Source organism: Mirounga leonina, unplaced genomic scaffold (genome assembly GCF_011800145.1).
Source record: "Mirounga leonina isolate KUSES-001 unplaced genomic scaffold, KU_Mleo_1.0 Mir_97860, whole genome shotgun sequence".
Taxonomy (NCBI): Eukaryota; Metazoa; Chordata; class Mammalia; order Carnivora; family Phocidae; genus Mirounga; species Mirounga leonina.
The window spans coordinates 15,330-35,762 of NW_023270917.1; the positions used below are offsets into that span (position 1 = coordinate 15,330).

General features: G+C 37.3%; 1 protein-coding gene across 3 annotated transcripts in view; it reads right to left on the reverse strand.

Annotated features, from left to right (window-relative positions):
- LOC118006591 (ankyrin repeat domain-containing protein 26-like) overlaps positions 1 to 20,296 on the reverse strand; it is a 22,749-nt gene extending 2,453 nt beyond the window's left edge. For 2 of the 3 annotated variants that reach the window (XR_004678127.1, XM_034999305.1), the window contains exons 1-3: positions 20,081 to 20,296; positions 12,635 to 12,764; positions 449 to 739 (exon numbers count right to left, since the gene is read on the reverse strand). Coding sequence is in view for 2 of the 3 variants with exons in the window: in XM_034999305.1 (XP_034855196.1) it covers positions 449 to 739; positions 12,635 to 12,764; positions 20,081 to 20,118 (459 nt within the window). In the remaining variant the exon portion in view is untranslated. The remainder of the gene's footprint in view (positions 1 to 448; positions 740 to 12,634; positions 12,765 to 20,080) is intronic. The other variant, XM_034999306.1, reaches the window with a different exon arrangement.
- Between the last annotated feature and the right edge of the window lie 137 nt (positions 20,297 to 20,433).

Sequence of the window (20,433 nt, forward strand, 5' to 3'; positions counted from 1 at the left end):
ATAAATAAATAAATAAATAAATAAATAAATAAATAAATAAATAAATATCTTAAAAAAAAAATCCAAGTATGGTACAATTTTTTCTTTATTTTTAAGTAGGCTCCATGCTGGGCTTGATTTCATGAGCCTGAGCTGCTCAACCAACTGAGCCACCCAGGCACCGCATGGTCAAAATTTTTAAAACACCATTTTTTCTTTTCCTGTCAATAGTCTTCTTTTATACCAACTGATCTTAAAAAATAAAATGATTCTCTACTGTGAATCATTCTGAAAAATCAATTTAGTGAGAATAATGATGAAAACTGAAATTTTTAAAGAGAAGGAACAAATGCATCCAGAAATTTACCGAATTGCTATAAAGGAAGTAGAGGAAAACTATACAATGCATATAACCAAAATGTAACTTGTAGAGAAATGATTAAAGCATAACACAGATCAATAAATTAACCTGGAAAAACAGATTGGCTTCTTTTAATTTTTCTGTTATGTCCAATCTTGTTCTTTCTTCAAGCTCCCGTTTATATTGTTCTATTTTACTGTATTCTATCATACTGAATTCTACATGACTTCTGAGGTTTACTACTTGTTGTTCCAACTTCTTTTTATTCTTCTTTAGTTTTTCGTATTTCTTCTGCATTTCCTTCATAGATGATAACTCCTGGGTAAGAAGCTGGTTGTTTGCATCCAAGTATAGACATTTTGAAGACGCAGTTTCCAGTTTTGCTGAAAGATCATCAACCTGTATGAATACAATAATACAGTTTGGAAGTAGAGTGAAAATAGCCTAATGCAAAACTATGACCAAATTTTTTTTTAAAGATTTTATTTTTAAGTCTCTACACCCAACACGGGGCTCGAACTCACAACCCCCAAGATCAAGAGTCACACGCTCTCCTGACAGAACCAGCCAGGTGCTCAAATTTTAAAATAAATTCATTTTCAACAAAATGTTATCTATGTTGTAAGTAGAGTCTTGGAATGGGGAACCTCAAATAACTCAGAAAATCAAGAACAAAATTAAAACCACTAGTAGTTACTAAAAGAGATCTCTGCTATCGTTCTCTTTGCCACACATTTATACTTTCATTTTTCTATGATTGTTTCAGATCTTTCCTCCATAAAATAACTGTAAGTCATCTCTTAGTAGAAAGTCCCTTAACCCTTCCCTCATCTTAACACTCCATAATTTTTTTTTTAAAGATTTTATTTATTTATTTGAGAGAGAGAGTCAGAGAGAGAGAGAGAGAGCACAAGAGGGAGGAGCGGGAGAGGGAGAAGCAGACTCCCCGCCGAGCAGGCAGCCCGATGCGGAACTCGATCCCGGGACTCCAGGATCATGACCTGAGCCGAAGGCAGTCGCTTAACCAACTGAGCCACCCAGGCGCCCAACACTCCATAATTTTTTAAAAGATTTTATTTATTTATTTGAGAGGGAGAGAGAGCAAGAGAGCAAGAGTGCAAGAGCAGGGGGAGGGAAAAGCAGACTCCCCAATGAGCAGGGAGCCCAGCGTGGGGCTCAATCCCAGCATGCCAGGATCACGACCCGAGCCAAAAGCAGACACTTAACTGACTGCGCCACCCAGGTGCCCTGGTACACCATAATTTTTATAGAAGTTTTAGGAATATCATATTGACTTATGTGGGTCTGAGCAAATAGATGCTTACCAAAATAAGACTTTGAAAATAAAACTCTAATTAATGAATCTATAAAGACTGATTTTAATGCCATATGCCTTTTTCTGAATTACAAATGTTTTATGCTAATTTGAATTGCATTCTGAGAAGAAATGATTTGCAAGGTTGAGAAATCGCATCTCTTAGTAAAAAAATTTAGTGAGATGATCCATACATTTTTGGACCAAAACAAAACAAAACAAAACAAAAAACCTTAATTCAAGAGTATTATAATCCTTTGTTACGTCCCACAAAATAAGACAAAAACAACCAAAAAACTTGCTGGAGTTTCAGTGATGCTGAATTCGGAAGAACTTCTTTCCTTTAGATATGATTGGTTAAGACAAGGTGAATGGATGTGGTGTTTTTATAAATTCTTTGACACTTCTCCCATGACAATCCCCCTCCCCCTTAATATGTGCTGGCCTTAGTAACTGGTTTCTAGTGAATAGAATATGGCAGAACTGCTGTGTGATTTTTAAGGCTAGGTTACAAAATGTGAGATAGCCTCCATCTGACTTTTTCTAGGGAAGCTCACCCTTAGAATCCAGCTGTTGTGGGAAAGCCCAGGCCACCTAGTGAGTCCTCATGCAGATACTGCAGCTGAGACTGCCCCAGCTAACATCCTAGTCAAAAGGCAGCCTCAACAGCCAAACATGTGCATGAACAAGAATAAGGTTTTAGATGATTCTAGTTCCCAGCTTCCAGTCATCGCAGGTGATGCCAAATGAAGAAGAAATCAGTTGACCTTACTCAGCCTTGTCTAAAGATGTGTGAACAAGATAAATGCTGTTTTGAGCCACTACGTTTTGAGATGGTTTAGTATGCAGCAATAAATAACTGGCACAGATACTGATATTAAAAATGGGGTGCTGCCATTAAAAACAAAACAAACTAAAAATAAAACCTCCTTTGAACCAGGAGGTAGGTGGAAACTGAAAAGGATGTAGAGAAGAGTAAGAATGAAAACCAAAAGGGCTTCCAACAGACTGTTAGTGGAAACCTGATGGCCCTTGAAGAGGCTTACAGCAAAGGTTTCTAGACAAGTGAAGAAAATGACACTAGAGGGAAAGGAACTCATGCCACAAACCACTTGAAAGGAAACTCATAGGGGAGATAAGCTAAAGAAACTCTATTCAATATGAAGGAACCGGGATTTACTGGGTTCAAATATGTTTCTCATTTACAGCCTCTCCACATGCTGAATTGTCAAATAATGCTAAAATAAATGGCTTCTGGGTTGAGAGCAAATTGAGGAAAACATGGTCTATGGATGAAGCCAAGACTATGAAGCCCTTTAGTAAGAACTCGGAAGGATTTAAGGTGTGCCTCCAATTTCTTTAAGGATCTTAAGAGTATAAGAATTTTAAAGGCATTGTCAAAATGAGGTTTACAGGAAACCTGAGGTGAAAACCTTCTCTCAAAAAGACCCAGGAGAATGGCTTTTCTAATGGCATGAACTCCAATAATATTCACAGAAAACTCAAAAACTGAAGAGAATTATAGGGGTACCTGGGTGGCTCAGTCGGTTAAGCGGCTGTCTTCAGCTCAGGTCAAGATCCCAGGGTCCTGGGATCGAGTCCCGCATCGGGCTCCCTGCTCGGCAGGGAGACTGCCTCTCCCTCTCCCTCTGCCTGCCTCTCTGCCTACTTGTGCTCTCTATCTTTCTGTCAAATAAATAAAATCTTCAAAAAAAAAAAAAGTGAAGAGAATTAGAGAAGTAAAAACACTGTTTGCGAGCTTGGACTAAAAGAGACCAAGATAGTACAAGCTGAAAACAGGCCTTTGGGTCTTAGAAGTCCCACAGGGAGGAAGCAGGCTGAAAAAACAGCTAAAAACACAGGTCATTCCTTATGAAAAGGACAGAACCAAGAGCTCAAAGAGTAAAGCAAAGAGCCATGGAGAAGTATTCCCATGGTTAGGACTAAGTCCTAACTAAAGAACTGACAGCATGCTTCAGGCTATATTTCAAAACTGCTATGGACTAGCGTGCTTCCCATCTTCTTTCTGAATGGGAGAGTCCTTAGAAGATTACCAGCATCCTGCATTTTGAGTGGTAGAGAACTGTCACTTTAATTCTCAAGTCTTCATATTGAGAGGACTTGAACTCAAGGGACTATACTTCAGACACCTTATCTCCACTGCACCTGATTAAAATGGTAAGATCTTGGATCAAGCCTGAACCTAATGCCATGCTAATTGAGATTTGTGGGAGGAGTTGAGTGTATTTTTCATGTTGGAGGAATAAAAAAATATGCTGGTTTTTAAATGTGTCCATAGGTTTTTAAATATTCATTCTATTAAAAATAAATAAATAAAAAGACCGTGGGCAATCTTAGTGACTTATCTCCTAACAAACAGAATATGGTGAATGTGATGCTGTGTGTATTCCAAAGCTAGGTTACAAAGGTAATAGGGCTTCTGCCTTGCTCTGTATCTCAGGCAGCATACTTGGAATTTCACCCTCCAACTTGTGAGGAAGCTCAGGCCACAAAGAGAGTCTAGGTGTTTCAGCTGCCTGCCTTAGCTATAGTCCTAGTCAACAGCCAGCATCAACAACACCAGAAGTGATGGAACAAATCTTCAAACGCTTCCATCCCCAAACCTTTCAGCTGCCCCACCTGAAGCTAGGGGAACAGAAACAAGCTGTCCTGGCCACACTTTTCCTAACAGATTTGTGAACAAAATAAATGTTATTTATTTAAGCCACTAAACTTTGGGGGGTTTGTTAAGAAAAAAACAAAAAAGATAAACAGATAAATTGGTGATAAAAAGAGTTAATAAGATACATAACTTATACAGTAGAAACTGGTCTCCATTAAAGTGGGAAGTAATAAATGTCAAGATTAATTTATTAATGACAAACAGTGCTAATGAGAAGCAGCACATAACTAGAAGCAAGATCTAAGTAGTTTTCTCTCCATTTCCCCCCATTTAGGATGACATTACCTATGCATTTTTTATATATGACCTTTATTATGTTGCAGGATGTTCCTTCTAAACCTACTTTGTTGAGGGTTTTTATCGTGAATGGACGTTGTACTTCGTCAAATGCTTTTTCTGCATCTATTGAAACGATCAGATGATTCTTCTCCTTTATTAATGTGGTGTATCACATTGATTGATTTGCAGATATTGAACCACCCCTACAACCCAGGAATAAATCCCATTTGATCATGGTGATGATTTTTTTAATGTATTGTTGGATTCAGTCTGCTAGTATTTTGTTGAGGATTTTTGCATCTAGGTTCACTAGAGATACTGGCCTAGTTCTCTTTGTGGTGTCTTTATCTGGTTTTGGTATCAGGGTAATACTGGCCGCATAAAATGAATTTGGAAGTTTTCCTTCCTTTTCTGGTTTTTTGTTTTTTTTGGGTGGGGGGGGAGAACAGTTTGAGAAGAATAGGTACTAATTCTTCCTTTAAGTGCTTGGTAGAATTTGCCTCTGAAGCCATCTGGTCCCGGACTTGGGTTTGTTCAGAGTTTTTTGATTACTGATTCAATTTCTTTGCGGGTTATCAGTCTGTTCAAATTTTCTATTCCCTCCTGTTTCAGTTTTGGTAATTTGTATGTTTCTAGGAATTTATCCATTTCTTCTAGATTGTCTATTTGTTGGCATATACTTTTTCATAATATTCTCTCATAACTGTTTGCATTTCTGTGGTGGTGTTATTTCTCCTCTCTCATTTGTGATTTTATTTATTTGGGTCCTTTCTCTTTTCTTTCTGTAACTCTGGCTAGAGCCTTGTCAGTTTTATTAATTTTTCCAAAGAACCAGCAACTGGTTTCATTGATCTCTTCTAGTTTTATCTTTTTTAAGTTTCTATACTATTTATTTCTGCTGTATTTTTTTAAAGGATTTGTTTGAGAGAGAGAGAGAGAGTGGGGAAAGGGGCAAATGGAGACGGAATGAGGGAATCCTCAAGTAGACTCCCCGCTGAGCATGGAGCCTGAAGCAGTGCTCAATCCCAGGACCTTGAGATCATGACCTGAGTGGAAATCAAGAGTTAGCGGCTTAACCAACTGAGCCACCCTGGTGCCCCTATTTCTGCTCTAATTTTTACTATTTCCTTCCTTCTGCTGACTCTACGCTTCATTTATTATTCTTTTTGTATTGCTATATACTTCCCTCTTAGGACCACTTTTGCTGTATCTCAAAAGTTTTGGCGAATGTGTTTCATTTTCATTTGTTTCCATGTATTTTTAAATTTCTTCTTTTATTTCCTGGTTGGTCCATTCATTGTTTAGTAGAATGTTACTTAACCAACATGTATTTGTGGTCTTTCAGATTGTTTCTTGTGGCTGACTTCCAGTTTTATATTATTGTGGTCAGAAAAGGTGCATGGTATGACTTCACTCTTTTTTGTATCTATTAAGGCCTGTTTTGTGGCCTAATATGTAATATATTCTAGAGAATGTTTCAGAATGTGTATTCTGCTGTTTAAGGGTGGAATATTTTGAATATATCTCTTTAGTCCATCTAATCCAGTGTGTCATATAAAGACATTGTTTCCTTGTTGACTTTCTGTTAGTTGATCTGTCCATTGGTGTAAGTAGGGTGTTAAAGTTCCCAACTATTGATTATTTCTATTCCTTCCTAAAGTATCCAAACTGTACATTGTGTTCATGGATACTTTTACTATTAGGAATAAAAGCAACTTATTCCATTAAAAAAAACTATATATATATTAAAAATAAAGTACCATAGTATTATTGTATTATTATCAGTTAGTTCTTTTATGTTTGTCATTAATTGTTTTATGTATTTGGGTGATCCCATGTTGGGTGCATAAATATTTACAATTGATCTTCTTCCTGTCAGATTGTCCTCTTTCTTACGATATAGTGCCCTTGTCTCTTGTTACAGTCTTTGTTTTAAACTCTGTTTTGTCCAATATAAGTTATTGCTATTCTGGCTTTCTTTTGATGTCCATTTGCATGATACATGTTTCTCCATCCCCTCACTTTCAATCTGCAGGTATCCTTAGGTCAAAAATGAGTCTCTTGTAGGCAGCATATACATCCTATGTCTTTTGATTGGAGCATTTAGCCCATTTATATCCGAAGTAATTATTGATAGATATGTATTCGTCATTTTACTACTTGTTTTGTGGTTGTTTCTGGAGATTTTTCTTCGACCCTTTTTTGTGTCTTTGATGCTTTGCTGATTTTCTTTAGTGATATATTTGGATTCTTTCTCTTTGCATGTTTATTAGTGGTTTTGTTTTTGGTTTTCTTTTCTTTTCTTTTTAGAGAAAACACGAGCGGGGCAGGGAGAGGGAAAGTGAATCTTAAGCAGATGCCATGCCCAGCACGGAGCCCAATGCAGGGCTCAATCTCACAACCCTGAGATCATGACTTGAGCTGAAATCAAGAGTCAGATGCTTAATCAACTAAGCCACCCAGGCACCCCTATTGGTGGTTTTTGATATATAATTTGTATATAACCTCTTCTACATAAACCAGCTTTGAGTATTTTTTAATTTGATATATAATTTGTATATAACCTCTTCTACATATAGTCTACATATAAGTTGCTGGTCATTTAAGTTGGAACCAATTCTTTTCTCTTCTTCTCCCCATGCTTCAGATAAGGTATATTTTATATCCTTTGTTTCTGAGTTCCTTAAATTATTTTTTACATAAATGTTCATTTCTGTTACTTTTTGCCTTTATACTGTCACTTCTGGTATCTCTTTTCCACTCAAAGAGTCCCCTTTAATGTTTCTTGCAGGGCTAGTGTAGTGGTCACAAACTCATTTAATTTTTGTCTGGGAAACTCTATCTCTCCTTCTATTCGGAGTAATAGGCTTGCTGGATAGAGTATTCATGGTTATAGATTTTTCCCATTCACCATGTTGAATATATAATGCCACTCCCATCTGGCTTGCAAAGTTTCTGTTGAAAATATTCCTGACAGCCTTAAGGGGTTTCCCCTGGAAGTTACTAACTTGTTTTCCTGCTTTTAAGATGTTTTCTTTATCAGTATACTTTGCAAATTTAATTATAATGTAGCTTGGTGTTGGCCTGCTTTTGTTGATTTTGATGGGAGTTTTCTGTGCCTGCTAGATCTTGATGTCTGTTGCTTTCCCCAGATTAGGGAAGTTTTCTGTTATTATTTCTTGAAATAAATTTTCTTACGCCTTTTCTCTCTCTTCTACTGGGACTCCTACACTACAAATGTTATTACTTTTGATGGAGTCACTGAGTTCCCGAGGTCTTGTCTCATTTTGCATAATTCTTCTTTCTCTCCCTTCTTCAGCTTTATTGCTTTCCATTACTTTGTCTTCTAGGTGATTAATTTGTTCTTCTGCTTCTTCCAGCCTGCTGTTCATTGCATCAGGTATGTTTCTAATCTCATTTATTGCACTCTTCATCTCTGATTCTTTAATTCTTTTATCTCTGTTGTAAGGGTCTCACTGATGTCTTCCATTCTTTTCTCAAGTCCAGTGAGTATCCTTATCATCACTGCTTTAAATCCTCCATCAGGCATGATATTTATATCTGCCTCACTTAAATCTCTGGCCCCATGGCCTTATCCTGTTCTTTCATTTCAGATAAATTCCTGTTTTCTCATTTTGTCTATGTCTCTACCAGCTTCTCTGTGTTAGAAAAGCCAGTTATGTCACCTGCTCCTGAAAGTAATGGACTTATGAAAAAGACGTCATGTAGTGCCCAGGGTCTGGCACTTAGGGTAGTGTCCGCAGTGTGTGCTGCATGCACTCTGTTGTTGTGTTCTGGCTGCTCGATCCTTTAGGCCAGTCATCTGCAGAGGCTCTCCCCACCTGCTGTGGGCAGTGTTTGGTACCTGGCTGGAATGTAGCAACTTTTAAATTCGGTGTGCTCTGGTGTGCTTGTGAAATGAGAGCTGTCACCACCTCCACTGGAACTGAGGCCCTCCTGAATCTGGTCAGGAGAGGTGGTGTGGGAACGGTTTGGTGTAAGCAAATAAGGGGAAGGTTTGGTGTAAGCATATTAGGCAGCCAGTGTCAGAGCTGCACCACTTCCCACAGGAGGCTCTGTGTTGGTGCTGAGGGGCAGTGGAGGGAAATGGCACCAGCTGGTTCCTTTGTTCCTAGAGAAGTATCTCCCTGAACACTGCCTCCCAGGGACATGCTCTGAGAAGAGCGAGTAATCTCCCCACTGTATGCCCCAGGCACTGTTCAGATCACTATTTCCATGCTGTATGCTCCCGGGTTGTTTACCTGCCTTCTCTCCAAGAGCAGCACAGTGCCCTATGGGCTCTATCCCAGCTAAGCCTGATGACCTTTAGAACTCCAGGCTTTAAGCCCCCCTCGTTGTAAGAACTCATGAAATTCAGCCCCTCTCATCTTCTAAGCCAGTGGGTATGAAGAAACGTTCTCTTTGTGCATTTCCATGTACTCCTCTCCTGCCCTTCTCTATGACCATGAATCCCTCCCCTCTATAACAGCCATGATCTGTTCTCTCCTAAACCACATCTCTGTACTTCTACCTTCTTCGATGTGTCCTCTTCCCTCTCTTTAGTTGTGGAGTTTGTTCTGTCAGTCTTCAGGTATTAGGTGAACCTAGGCTGCTCTTACTCTGCTACCATCTTCCTTTCTCTCAAGACATTTCTCTAAGATATGCTTCAATTACAAATTATTACAGCTAGGCAGGCATGCCTCTATAGATTTTCCTCTCAAGTTAGGGGAGAAGAAAGACTGGCAAGCAGAAAGACAATATGATTGCAAGTATAACAGCTGAAAAACTAGGAATAGTTTAATAACCAAAATTGGACCTTTTACCTGATCTCCATTAACTGAAATTCTAAAAGAAATAGCCAGCTTTGAGTATTTTTTAATCAATCTACTATTCAATCTTCATTCTGCTTTCATCAGTGAGGAAATAAAGAGAACATTATGGAATCATTTTTAATCTTTTCAGTAGCAAACCAAATGTACTGTCCATTGGCACTATTTAAATTAAATATAGGTGGCGCCTGGGTGGCTCAGTCATTAAGCATCTGCCTTTGGCTCAGGTCATGATCCCAGGGTCCTGGGATGGAGCCCACATCAGGCTCCCTGCTCCACGGTAAGCCTGCTTCTCCCTCTCCCACTCCCCCTGCTTGTGTTCCCTCTCTCGCTGTGTCTCTCTCTGTCAAATAAATAAATAAATAAAATCGTAAAAAAAATAATTAATTAAATATAATTTCTCCTTTATCTTACTCCAAGCTTGTTTATGTGGGGAGGTAAGTAAGACCATCTCATCTTTATGTTGTATCACAATGCTTTCCCATATCATACAAACTGGCTTTGAAAATTTGTGGCATTCAAATTGCTAATCTACTATTTGTCTCTGATAACTCAATTAAATACTACCTGATATTTTACAGCTGTATTCTTGAAATAATGTAATGAAACATTTATTCCATTAATTATTTATTGAGCTATTAAAGAACATATCTTTCTATTTAAAGTAAAAGAAGAGGGATACAGACAACTGTATTTTCTGAGAATGTAGGATCTGTGCCAAGAACAGGATCAGCACCTGTGTTATACAGAAGAACCCGGTCAAAATAGTATCTAATTGTGAATTACAAGATGATGGATTACCAAGATTTCAAAACAGGAAAGCTGACAGCCCAGAGTTCATCTTTTCCTTCCTGGATGGTGAAATTTATGGATGAATCTATGCTTTATAATAAGTTAATAAAACATAATGAAGTAACGAGTAGACAGCTGATCCTATGACCAAGATTTGATGGAAACGGATGTGGGAGGCACTGAGTGAGAGACAAAAGATATGAATGGAGAAAAGAAACAGGACTCTCTCTTTTTGAGTCTGACTTCTCATCACACCATGGAGTCAGCAAGGGATAAGCTGGTAAAAGGCTCCTTCAAGAAGCAAAAAATTTCTACAGGAATAAAGTTAAGTTCTACTACACTTTTATTAGTACATAAGTGAGTGGTAAATTTACAAGACAACTAGGGAAGAATTCTCATAAAATTTGATTGGGCAGTGACATAAGGATAGTCATATAGATAAATGTATTAGAATTGGCCATCTAAAAATAAACTGTCACGTTATGGTGAATTGATTTTCAAGAAGGGTGTCAATTAAATGGAATAAGAATAGTCTTTTTAACAAATCGTAGTGGGACAAAGTAATAAAATTAGACCTCTACCTCATAGCATATATACAAAATTAACTCCAAATATAAGAGCTATAATTACAAAACTCTTAGAAAAAAACATATCATTTGTGACTGGATTTGGCAATGGTTTCTTAGGACACCAAAAGAAAAAACAGATTAAGTATATTTCATCAAAATCAAAAACTTCTTTGCTTCAAATGTCACCATCAAGAAAGTGAAAAGGCAAGCTACTGAATAAGAGAAAATATTTGAAAAGCCTTTATCTGATAAGGGATTTGTATTTAGGATATATATAAATAACTCTTACAATAATGAAAGACAATCCAATAAAGAAATGGTCAAAACAATTGATTCATTCTTTAAGGAAGATATAGAAATGGGTAATAACCACATAAAAAGATGAGATACTCAACATCATTAGTTTTTGTTTAGTTTTTTTTTTCTAACATTTTATTTGTTTCTTTGACAGAGAGAGAGAGCACAAGCAGGGGGAGCTGCAGAGGGAGAGGGAGAAACAGGCTACCCGCTGAGCAGGGAGCCAGATGTGGGGCTCAATCCCAGGACCCTGGGGTCATGGCCTGAGCCAAAGGCAGACGCTTAACTAATTGAGCCATCCAGGTGCCCCTCAACATCATTAGCTTTAAGAAAAATGCAAATCAAAGCCACAAGATTGATGGAACTCATCAAGTGTATTATGCTACACCAAACAAGTCAGTCAGAGAAAAACAAATACCCTATGATTTTACTCATATGTGGAATTTAAGAAACAAAACAGATGAACACAGGGGAAAGGGGGAAAAAAGAAGAGAAAGGGAGGCAAACCATAAAAGACTCTTAACTATAGAGAAAAAACTAAGTGTTGCTGTAGTGGAGGTGGATGGGGGGTGGGCTAAATGAATGATGTACTTGTTGTGATGAGCACTGGGTGTTGTATGTAAGTGATGAATCACTAAAGTCTACTCCTGAAACCAATATGTTAACTAACTAGAATTTTAAAACTTTAAACAAACAAAAAACCCCACAAGATGCCGTTTCCTACCCACTAGGATGGGTATAATAAAAACAGATAATGGCAAACATTGCAAAAATCAGGAAAAATGAGAACGTTCAAACACTGCTGATGAAAATGTAAAATGGTGCAGCCATGTTGGAAAACAGTGTGGCAGTTCCTCAAAGGGTTAAAAGAAAAGGTTAAAGAGAGTTACCATATGACCCAGCAATTCCATTTGTAAGTATATACCCAAGAGAAATGAAAACATGTTCACACAAAAAGTTGTACATGTGTGTGTACAATAGCATTATTAACACAGCCAAAAAGCAAAACAATCTAAAGGTCTACCAACTGATAAATGAATAAATAAAATGTGGTATGTCTGTATGGTGGGATATTATTCAGCAATAAAAAGAAATAAAGTACTGACACATGCTACAAAATAGGTATATCTTGAAAATATTATGCTAAATGAAAGAAGGCAGTCACAAAGGACCACATACTGTGTGATTCCATTGATATGAAATGTCCAAAATAGGCAAATTTACAGACACAGAGAGTAAGTAGTGGTTCCCTAGGGCTAAGGAGAGTAGGGAAGGGGAAACTAGCATAGGGTGAGAGGTAAAAGGTACAGGCCTTCTTTACAGGGTGACAAAAATGTTCTAAAATTGATTGTGGTACTCTTTGAATATGCATATTACATTCATTTTATCTCAATAAAGCTGTTACCAAAAAAAAAAAAAAATGTAGCACGTATATAAAATTAATAGAAAACATTTCATTGCTCAAAGCACTGAGTGACTTATTTCCCAAAATTAAATGATTTTGGAGTCCCAAAACTAATTAAAAATTACCTTCTGTTTTAGCATATTAATCTGACTATCCATTTCAATTTGATTGGTTTTTGAATTTCCAGGGAAAGTAAGCTCTCCACCTTCATATTCACTTAACTTTCTCCTTGTCACGTTTAAGAGTTTCTTAAATCTGTGGAAGGTGTAGAATGAGTAAGTCAGGTTCTTCAAGAGTAAATATTTAATAAATGTTTAAATATACAATATGTTCTATCATATAAACAAATCTATAAATTATGATCTCTCATTTGTCCCAATCTCACATTGTTTAAGAAGATACTAAATTATAATCTCAGGTAAAAAATATGAAGAAAATTTTTATGATACAACTGGCAGAATTAATTACCTAAACTATGAGTTCTTATACATAAGTTATTAATATTAAATAGTGACTATAAACCAGAGACCAGTATCCAAGGTGAAGAAAAAAAAGCATACTTATCCATGAATGTTTTAAAAAGACACAAAAATACATTTTGGTACCCACTAACCACAGTCTACAAGAAGAAAAGAAAATACATACAAAAAACATCAAAGGAGATCACTCACAAAAAAACAAGAAAGAAAAATCTTTAAAGTCTGAGTTGAGAGGAAAAATGAAGAGACAAAGCTTTAGAAGAAAGGAAATCAGCAAAGACATAATGTGTGATGGTCTATGAGACTGTTTTAGGAAAGAAGTCACGTATCTTGGCTAGGATACTGTTAACAAAGTGAAAGGGTTGCAAAACAATGCAGAGAAAGACAGTTAAATGAGAGAATATCAGAGAACAAATTTAAGTACTCAGCAAAAAAACAGAAAGGGAGCCCTGTGGGAGCTACAGACATTGGAAAAAACTTTTTTTTTTTTTTTAATCTGAGTGGTAAAAGCATGATTGCTAATTTTATTCTTCTTTAAGTCAGACATATATTTTTCTCTGTATATTTTATAATTAAAAAATGCAGAAAGAAAATATAAGCAAGTTGAATCAAAAACGATGGTGGAGGAATAGGAGAGCTTAGTTTTGTCTGGTCCAGAACTCATTAGATAGCTATAAAATGATTTTGAACACCTGTGAACTCAACCAGAGATCTCAGAAAAAAATTGCCGCAATTCTGCAAATAGAGAAGCGACCACGTTTGGGGAGGGTATGTGTTGTGGTGACCGTTGTGTATTATGTAAGACTGATGAATCATAGATCTGTACCCCTGAAACAAATAATACACTGTATGTTAGTAATAAAAAAAAAAAGAAAAGCAACCACTTTCTGCAAGTCTTTTTTACCTTTCATTTTTACACTTACATTCTATCCTTTCATTGTATTTAATTTTATTTGTGTGTGTGTGTGTGTGTGTGTATATATATGTATATATATAAGTTTTTCTTTCTTTACAATTTTGGGATGTACTTTTCTAACAAACAGACCAAAATACACACAGGATCCAGTGTATTTCTCTGTTCTGTTTACCTGATTATATTCTTTTTTTTTTTTTTTTTGGTTCTGGGTCTCTTCTAATTTGTTTAGTGTATATTTCACTGGGGTTGTTGTTGCTCTTTTAATATTTTGTTCGCTCATTCATCTATTCTCTGGACAGAATGACAAGACGTAAAAACTCAGCTCAAATAAGAGAACTAGAGGCAGTAATGACTGCCAAGGACCTAATCTGTATGGATATAAGAGGTCAGAACTAGAGTTCAGAATAAAGATGATAAAGATACTACCTGGGCTTGAAAAAAGTATAGAAGTCACTAGAGAATCCCTTTCTGAAGAAATAAAAGAACTAAAATCTAATCAAGTCGATATCAAAAAGGCTATTAATGAGATGCAATCAAATATAGAGGCTCTAAAAAAAATAGAGGCTCTAACTGCCAGGATAAATGAGGCAGAAAGGAGAAGTAGTGATACAGAAGACAAAATGACGGAGAATAAAGAAGCTGAGGAAAAAGAGAGATAAACGACTGGATCACCAGGTGAAATTTCAAGACATAAGTGATACCATAAAGTAAAACAATAGTAGAATAATTGGGATCCCAGAAGACGAGGAAGGGGGGGTGGCAGAAGATATATTTGAGAGATTATAGCAGAGAACCTCCCTCATCTGGGGAAGGAAACAGGCATTCAAATCCAGGACGCACAGAGAACCCCCTTCAACATCAATAAAAATAGGTCAACATCTCAACATATACTAGTGAAGCCTGCAAATTTCAGAGTCAAACAGAAAATCCTGAAAGTAGCTCAGGACAAGAGGTCCTTAACCGACAAGGGTAGAAACATTAGACTGGCAGTAGACCTAACCACAGAGACCTGGCAGGCCAGAAGGGACTGGCATGATATATTCAGGGTGCTAAATGAGAAAAATATGCAGACAAAAATACTTCATTTATCCAGCAAGGCTGTCATTCAAAACTGAAGGAGAGATAAAGAGTTTCCAGGACAAACAGAAACTAAAACATTTGTGATCACTAAACGATCCCTACAAGAAATATTAAAGGGGATCCTTTACGCAAAGAGAGAGCCCCAAAGTAACACAGACCAGAAAGGAACAGAGACAATATACAGAAACAGTGACGTTACAGGTATTACAATGGCACGAAATTCATATCTTTCAATAGTTACCCTGAATATAAATGGGCCAAATGTCCCAATCAAAAGACGCAGGGTATCAGATTGGATAAAAAAGCAAGACCCATCGATATGCTGTCTGCAAGAGACTCATTTTAGACCCAAGGACACCTCCAGATTGAAAGTGAGGGAGTGGAAAACCATTTATCATGCTAATGGACTTCAAAAGAAAGCTGGGGTAGCAATCCTTATATCAGACAAATTAGATTTTAAACCAAAGACTGTAATAAGAGATGAGGAAGGACACTATCACAATGACTTAAAGGGGTCTATCCAACAAGAAGATCTAACAATTGTAAATATTTGTGCCCAGAACACGGGAGCAGCCAATGACATAAACCAATTAATAACAAAATTAAAGAAACACATTGATGATGATACAATAATAACAGTGAATGACACACTGGACTGTGGGAAATAGAACGCCACAACAACCACTGGTGCATGTTCGTTCAGACTCCAAGATCTCTGACAAACCTCGAGATTGCATGGTTAAAAATAAGCCGAAAAGATCAGAGTGAAATGCCCTTGGGACGTGTGCAGTCTGTTCTAAAGTATGCAGCAGAAGATGTTTTGTAGATAGGAAGCCACCTATAAACAGCACACTGTGCACTCCCCTCTTTGTTCCCTTGTTCTGTAAATAGCACACTGTGCACTCCCCTCTTTGTTCCCTTGTTCTGTAAATAGCACACTGTGCACTCCCCTCTTTGTTCCCTTGTCCTACTTTAAATATTCTTATCATACACGGAGGACTAATCCTATGTACATGGAAGAATGTGCCTAACTAACCCCTGCTGTAAATCATTATATCTCTATATCGCTGTAGAAGGTATATAAGATTATGGAAAATAAACCTCGGGACCTTGGGCTGCATGCTCGGGGTCCCCGCTGCCTCGCTCTACTGTCGTCTCTTTTCCTCAGTTCCTTCTCCACCCCACGTCCACAACTCTCCGAGGTCGACACTGGACCAGATGAACTTCACAAATATATTCAGAGCATTCCAGCCTAAAGCCACAGAATACACATTCTTCTGGAGCGCACATGGAACTTTCTCCAGAAGCCATCACATACTGGGTCACAAATCAGGTCTCAACCGGTACCAAAAGTATGGGATCATTCCCTGCATAGGTTCAGACCACAACGCCTTGAAACTTGAATTCAATCACAAGAGGAAATTCGGAAAGAACTCAAATACATGGAAGTTAAAGAGCATCCTATTAAAGAATAAATGGGTCAACCAGGAAATTAAAGAAGAATTAAAGAATTCATGGGAACAAAGGAAAATGAAAACACAACTGTTCAAAACCTTTGGGATGCAGCAAAGGCAGTCCGGGGAGGGAAGTATAGAGTGACAACAGCCTTTCTCAAGAAACAAGAAAGGTCCTAAATGCACAACCTAACCTTACACCTAAAGGAGCTGGAGAAAGAACAGCAAATAAAGCCGAAACCCAGCAGGAGAAGAGAATTAATAACGATCAGAGCAGAAATCAATGAAATAGAAACCAAAACAACAGTAGAACACAGTAACGAAACTAGGAGCTGGTTCCTTGAAAGAATTAATAGGATCGATAAACCCCTGGCCAGACTTAGCAAAAAGAAAAGAGAAAGGATCCAAATAAATAAAATCATGATGACAGAAGAGAGATCACAACCAACACCAAGGAAATACAAACAATTTTAAGGACATATTAGGAACGACGATATGTCAACCAAGTAGGCAATCTGGAAGAAATGAATGCATTCCTAGACAGGTAGAAACTACCAAAACTGAAACAGGAAGAAACAGAAAACCCGAACAGACCCACAACCAGCAAGGAAATTGAAGCAGTAATCAAAAATCTCCCAACAAACAAAACTCCAGGGCCAGATGGCTTCCCTGGGGAGTTCTAACAAACACTTAAAGAGGAATTAATGCCCATTCCTCTGAAGCTGTTTCAAAAAATAGAAATGGAAGGAAAACTTCCAAACTCTTTCTATGAGGCCAGCATTACCTTGATTCCCAAACCAAAGACCCCACCAAAAAGGAGAATTACAGACCAATATCCCTGATGAACACGGATGCAAAAATTTTCATCAAGATACTCGCCAATAGGAGCCAACAGTACATTAAGGGGATTATTCACCACAATCAAGTGGGACTTATTCCTGGGTTGCAAAGGTGGTTCAACATCCACAAATCAATAATCAGTGTGATACACTACATTAATAAAAGAAAGGACAAGAACCATATGATCCCCTCTATAGATGCAGAAAAATCATTTGACAAAGTACAGCACACTTTCTTGATTAAAACTCTTCACAGTGCAGGAATAGAGGGCACATACCTCAATACCATAAAAGCCATCTATGAGAAGCCCACGGCGAATATCATTGTCAATGGGGAGAAACTGTGAGCTTTTCCCCTAAGGTCAGGAACACGACAGGGATGTCCACTCTCACCACTGTTGTCCAACATAGTACTAGAAGTCCTAGCCTCAACAATCAGACAATGAAAAGAAATAAAAGGCATCGGAATCAGCAAAGAAGTAGTCAAACTCTCACTCTTTGCAGGTGACGTAATACTCTATGTGGAGAACCGCAAAGACTCCACCCCAAAATTGCTAAAACTCATACAGGAATTCAGCAAAGTGGCAGGATATAAAATCAAGGCACAGAAATCAGTTGCATTTCTATACACTAACAATGAGACAGAAGAAAGAAAAATTAAGGAGTCGAACTCATTTACAATTGCACCAAAAACCTTAAGATACCTAGGAATAAACCTAACCAAAGAGGCAAAGGATCTGTACTCTGAAAACTATAGAACATTCATGAGAGAAACTGAGGAAGACACAAAGAAATGGAAAAACACTCCATGTTCATGGATTGGAAGAACAAATTTCTTAAAATGTCTATGCTACCGCTACCCAGAGGAACCTGTGCATTCAATGCAATCTCTATCAAAATACCATCAACTTGTTTCACAGGGCTGGAACAAATCATCCTTAAATTTGTACGGAACCAGAAAAGACCCCAAATTACCAAAGGAATGTTGAAAAAGAAAACCAAAGCTGGTGGCATCACAATTCCAGACCTCAAGCTCTACGACAAAGCTGAAATCATCAAGACAGTATGGTACTGGCACAAAAACAGACACATCGGCCAATGAACCAGAACAAAGAACCCAGAAACGGACCCTCAACTCTATGGTCAACTAATCTTCGACAAAGCAGGAAAGAACGGCCAATGGAAAAAAGACAGTCTCTTCAAGAAATGGTGTTGGGAAAAGTGGATAGCCACACGCAGAAGAATGAAACTGGACCATTTTCTTACTCCATACACAAAAATACACTCAAAATGAATGTAAGACCTAAATGTGAGACAGGAACCCATCAAAATCCTAGAGGAGAGCACAGGCAGCAACTTCTGTGACCTGGACTGCAGCAACTTCTTGCTGGACACGTCTCCAAAGGCAAGGGTAACAAAGACTTCATCAAGATAAAAAGCTTTTGCACAGCAAAGGAAGTGGAAAACCAAAAGATGACTGACAGAATGGGAGAAGATATTTGCAAATGACATGTCAGAAAAAGGGCTAGTATGCAAAATCTATATAGAAAGAACTTATCAAACTCAACACCCAAAGAACAAATAATCCAGTGAAGAAACGCGTGGAAGGCGTGAACAGACATTTCTCCAAAGAAGACACTCAAATGGTCAACAGACACATGGAAAAGTGCCCAACATCACTTGGCATCAGGGAAATAAATACAAATCAAAACCACAATGAGGTATCACCTCACACCTGTTGGAATGGCTAAAATGAACAAGTCAGAAACAACAGATGTTGGTGGAGTTGCAGACAATGGGGAATCCTCTTACACTGCTGCTGGGCTGCAAGCTGGTACAGCCACTCTGGAAAACAGTATGGAAGTTGCTCAAAAAGTTGAAAATAGAGCTACCCAACGACCCAGCAATTGCACTACTAAGGATTTACCCCAAAGATACAAATGTAGTGATCCGAAGGGGCACCTACACCCCAATGTTTATAGCAGCAATGTCCACAATAGCCAAACTGTGGAAAGAGCCCCGATGTCCATTGACAGATAAATGGATAAAGATGTGTAGATATATACAATGGACTATTACTCAGCCAATAAAAAACATGAAATCGTGCAGTGACGTGGATGGAACTAGAGGGTATTATGCCAAATAAGTCAGTCAGAAAAGATAATTATCATTTGATTTCACTCTTATGTAGAATTTAAGAAACAAAACAGAGGAACATAGGGGAAGGGAGGGGAAAATAAAACAAGATGAAATTAGAATGGGAGACAAATCACAAGGGACTCTTAATCAAAGGAAACAAACTGAGGGTTGCTGGAGCGGAGGAGGGGAGAAGGATGGGGTAACTGGATGGTGGACATTAAGGAGGGCACCTAACGTAATTAGCACTGGGTGTTATATAAGACTGATGAATCACTGAACTCTACCTTGGAAATTAATATACTTTATGTCGGTTAACTGAATTTAAATTTAAAAAATAATATTAAAAAAAGAAAATATAAGCCAAACCAAGATAACTTTTGATATGATTAAACAGTGACACAGGTTTTTAGATATTAAAATACTTGTTGGAAGGGAAGAACACTATTAACAGGAAATATTACCAAAGAACAAAGATATCTTGGAGAAACTCTTCAAGATGGACAATGAAACTTACAGTTGTTATTGTTAAAGGAACTGTTGTTATTATTTAAGGAATCATTAAAGAGTAAGTGTAATATTTTGCCAAGAATTTGTATTTAATAAAGTAAAATTACAGTTAAATCAGTTAATTAATGGTTAAATTTATCTGAAATATTAGTCTTACCTAGTCATCTCTTTTTCTAATTCACCATTTTTCTTCATTTCTTGGTCCAAACTACATTCCAGAGATTGTTTCAACTCAATCAATTTCTTTATCTGTCCCTTTTCATCAGACTTTGAAAAAAATTTTTAAAGAAAATTATATTTGAAAAACAAGATACTCATTCTTCTATCATAAAATATTGTTTCTCATGAATTCATAAGTAATAAAGTGTTTAGAAAGGCTCATAAACTACATTTTATAAATTCTATAAATTTATAATTTTAAATTTATATAATGTAGTTTGAAATTTATAATTTTAAGTTTTACATAATATAGTTTTATAAACCTGATGCCAATAAATACAAATTTCAAAT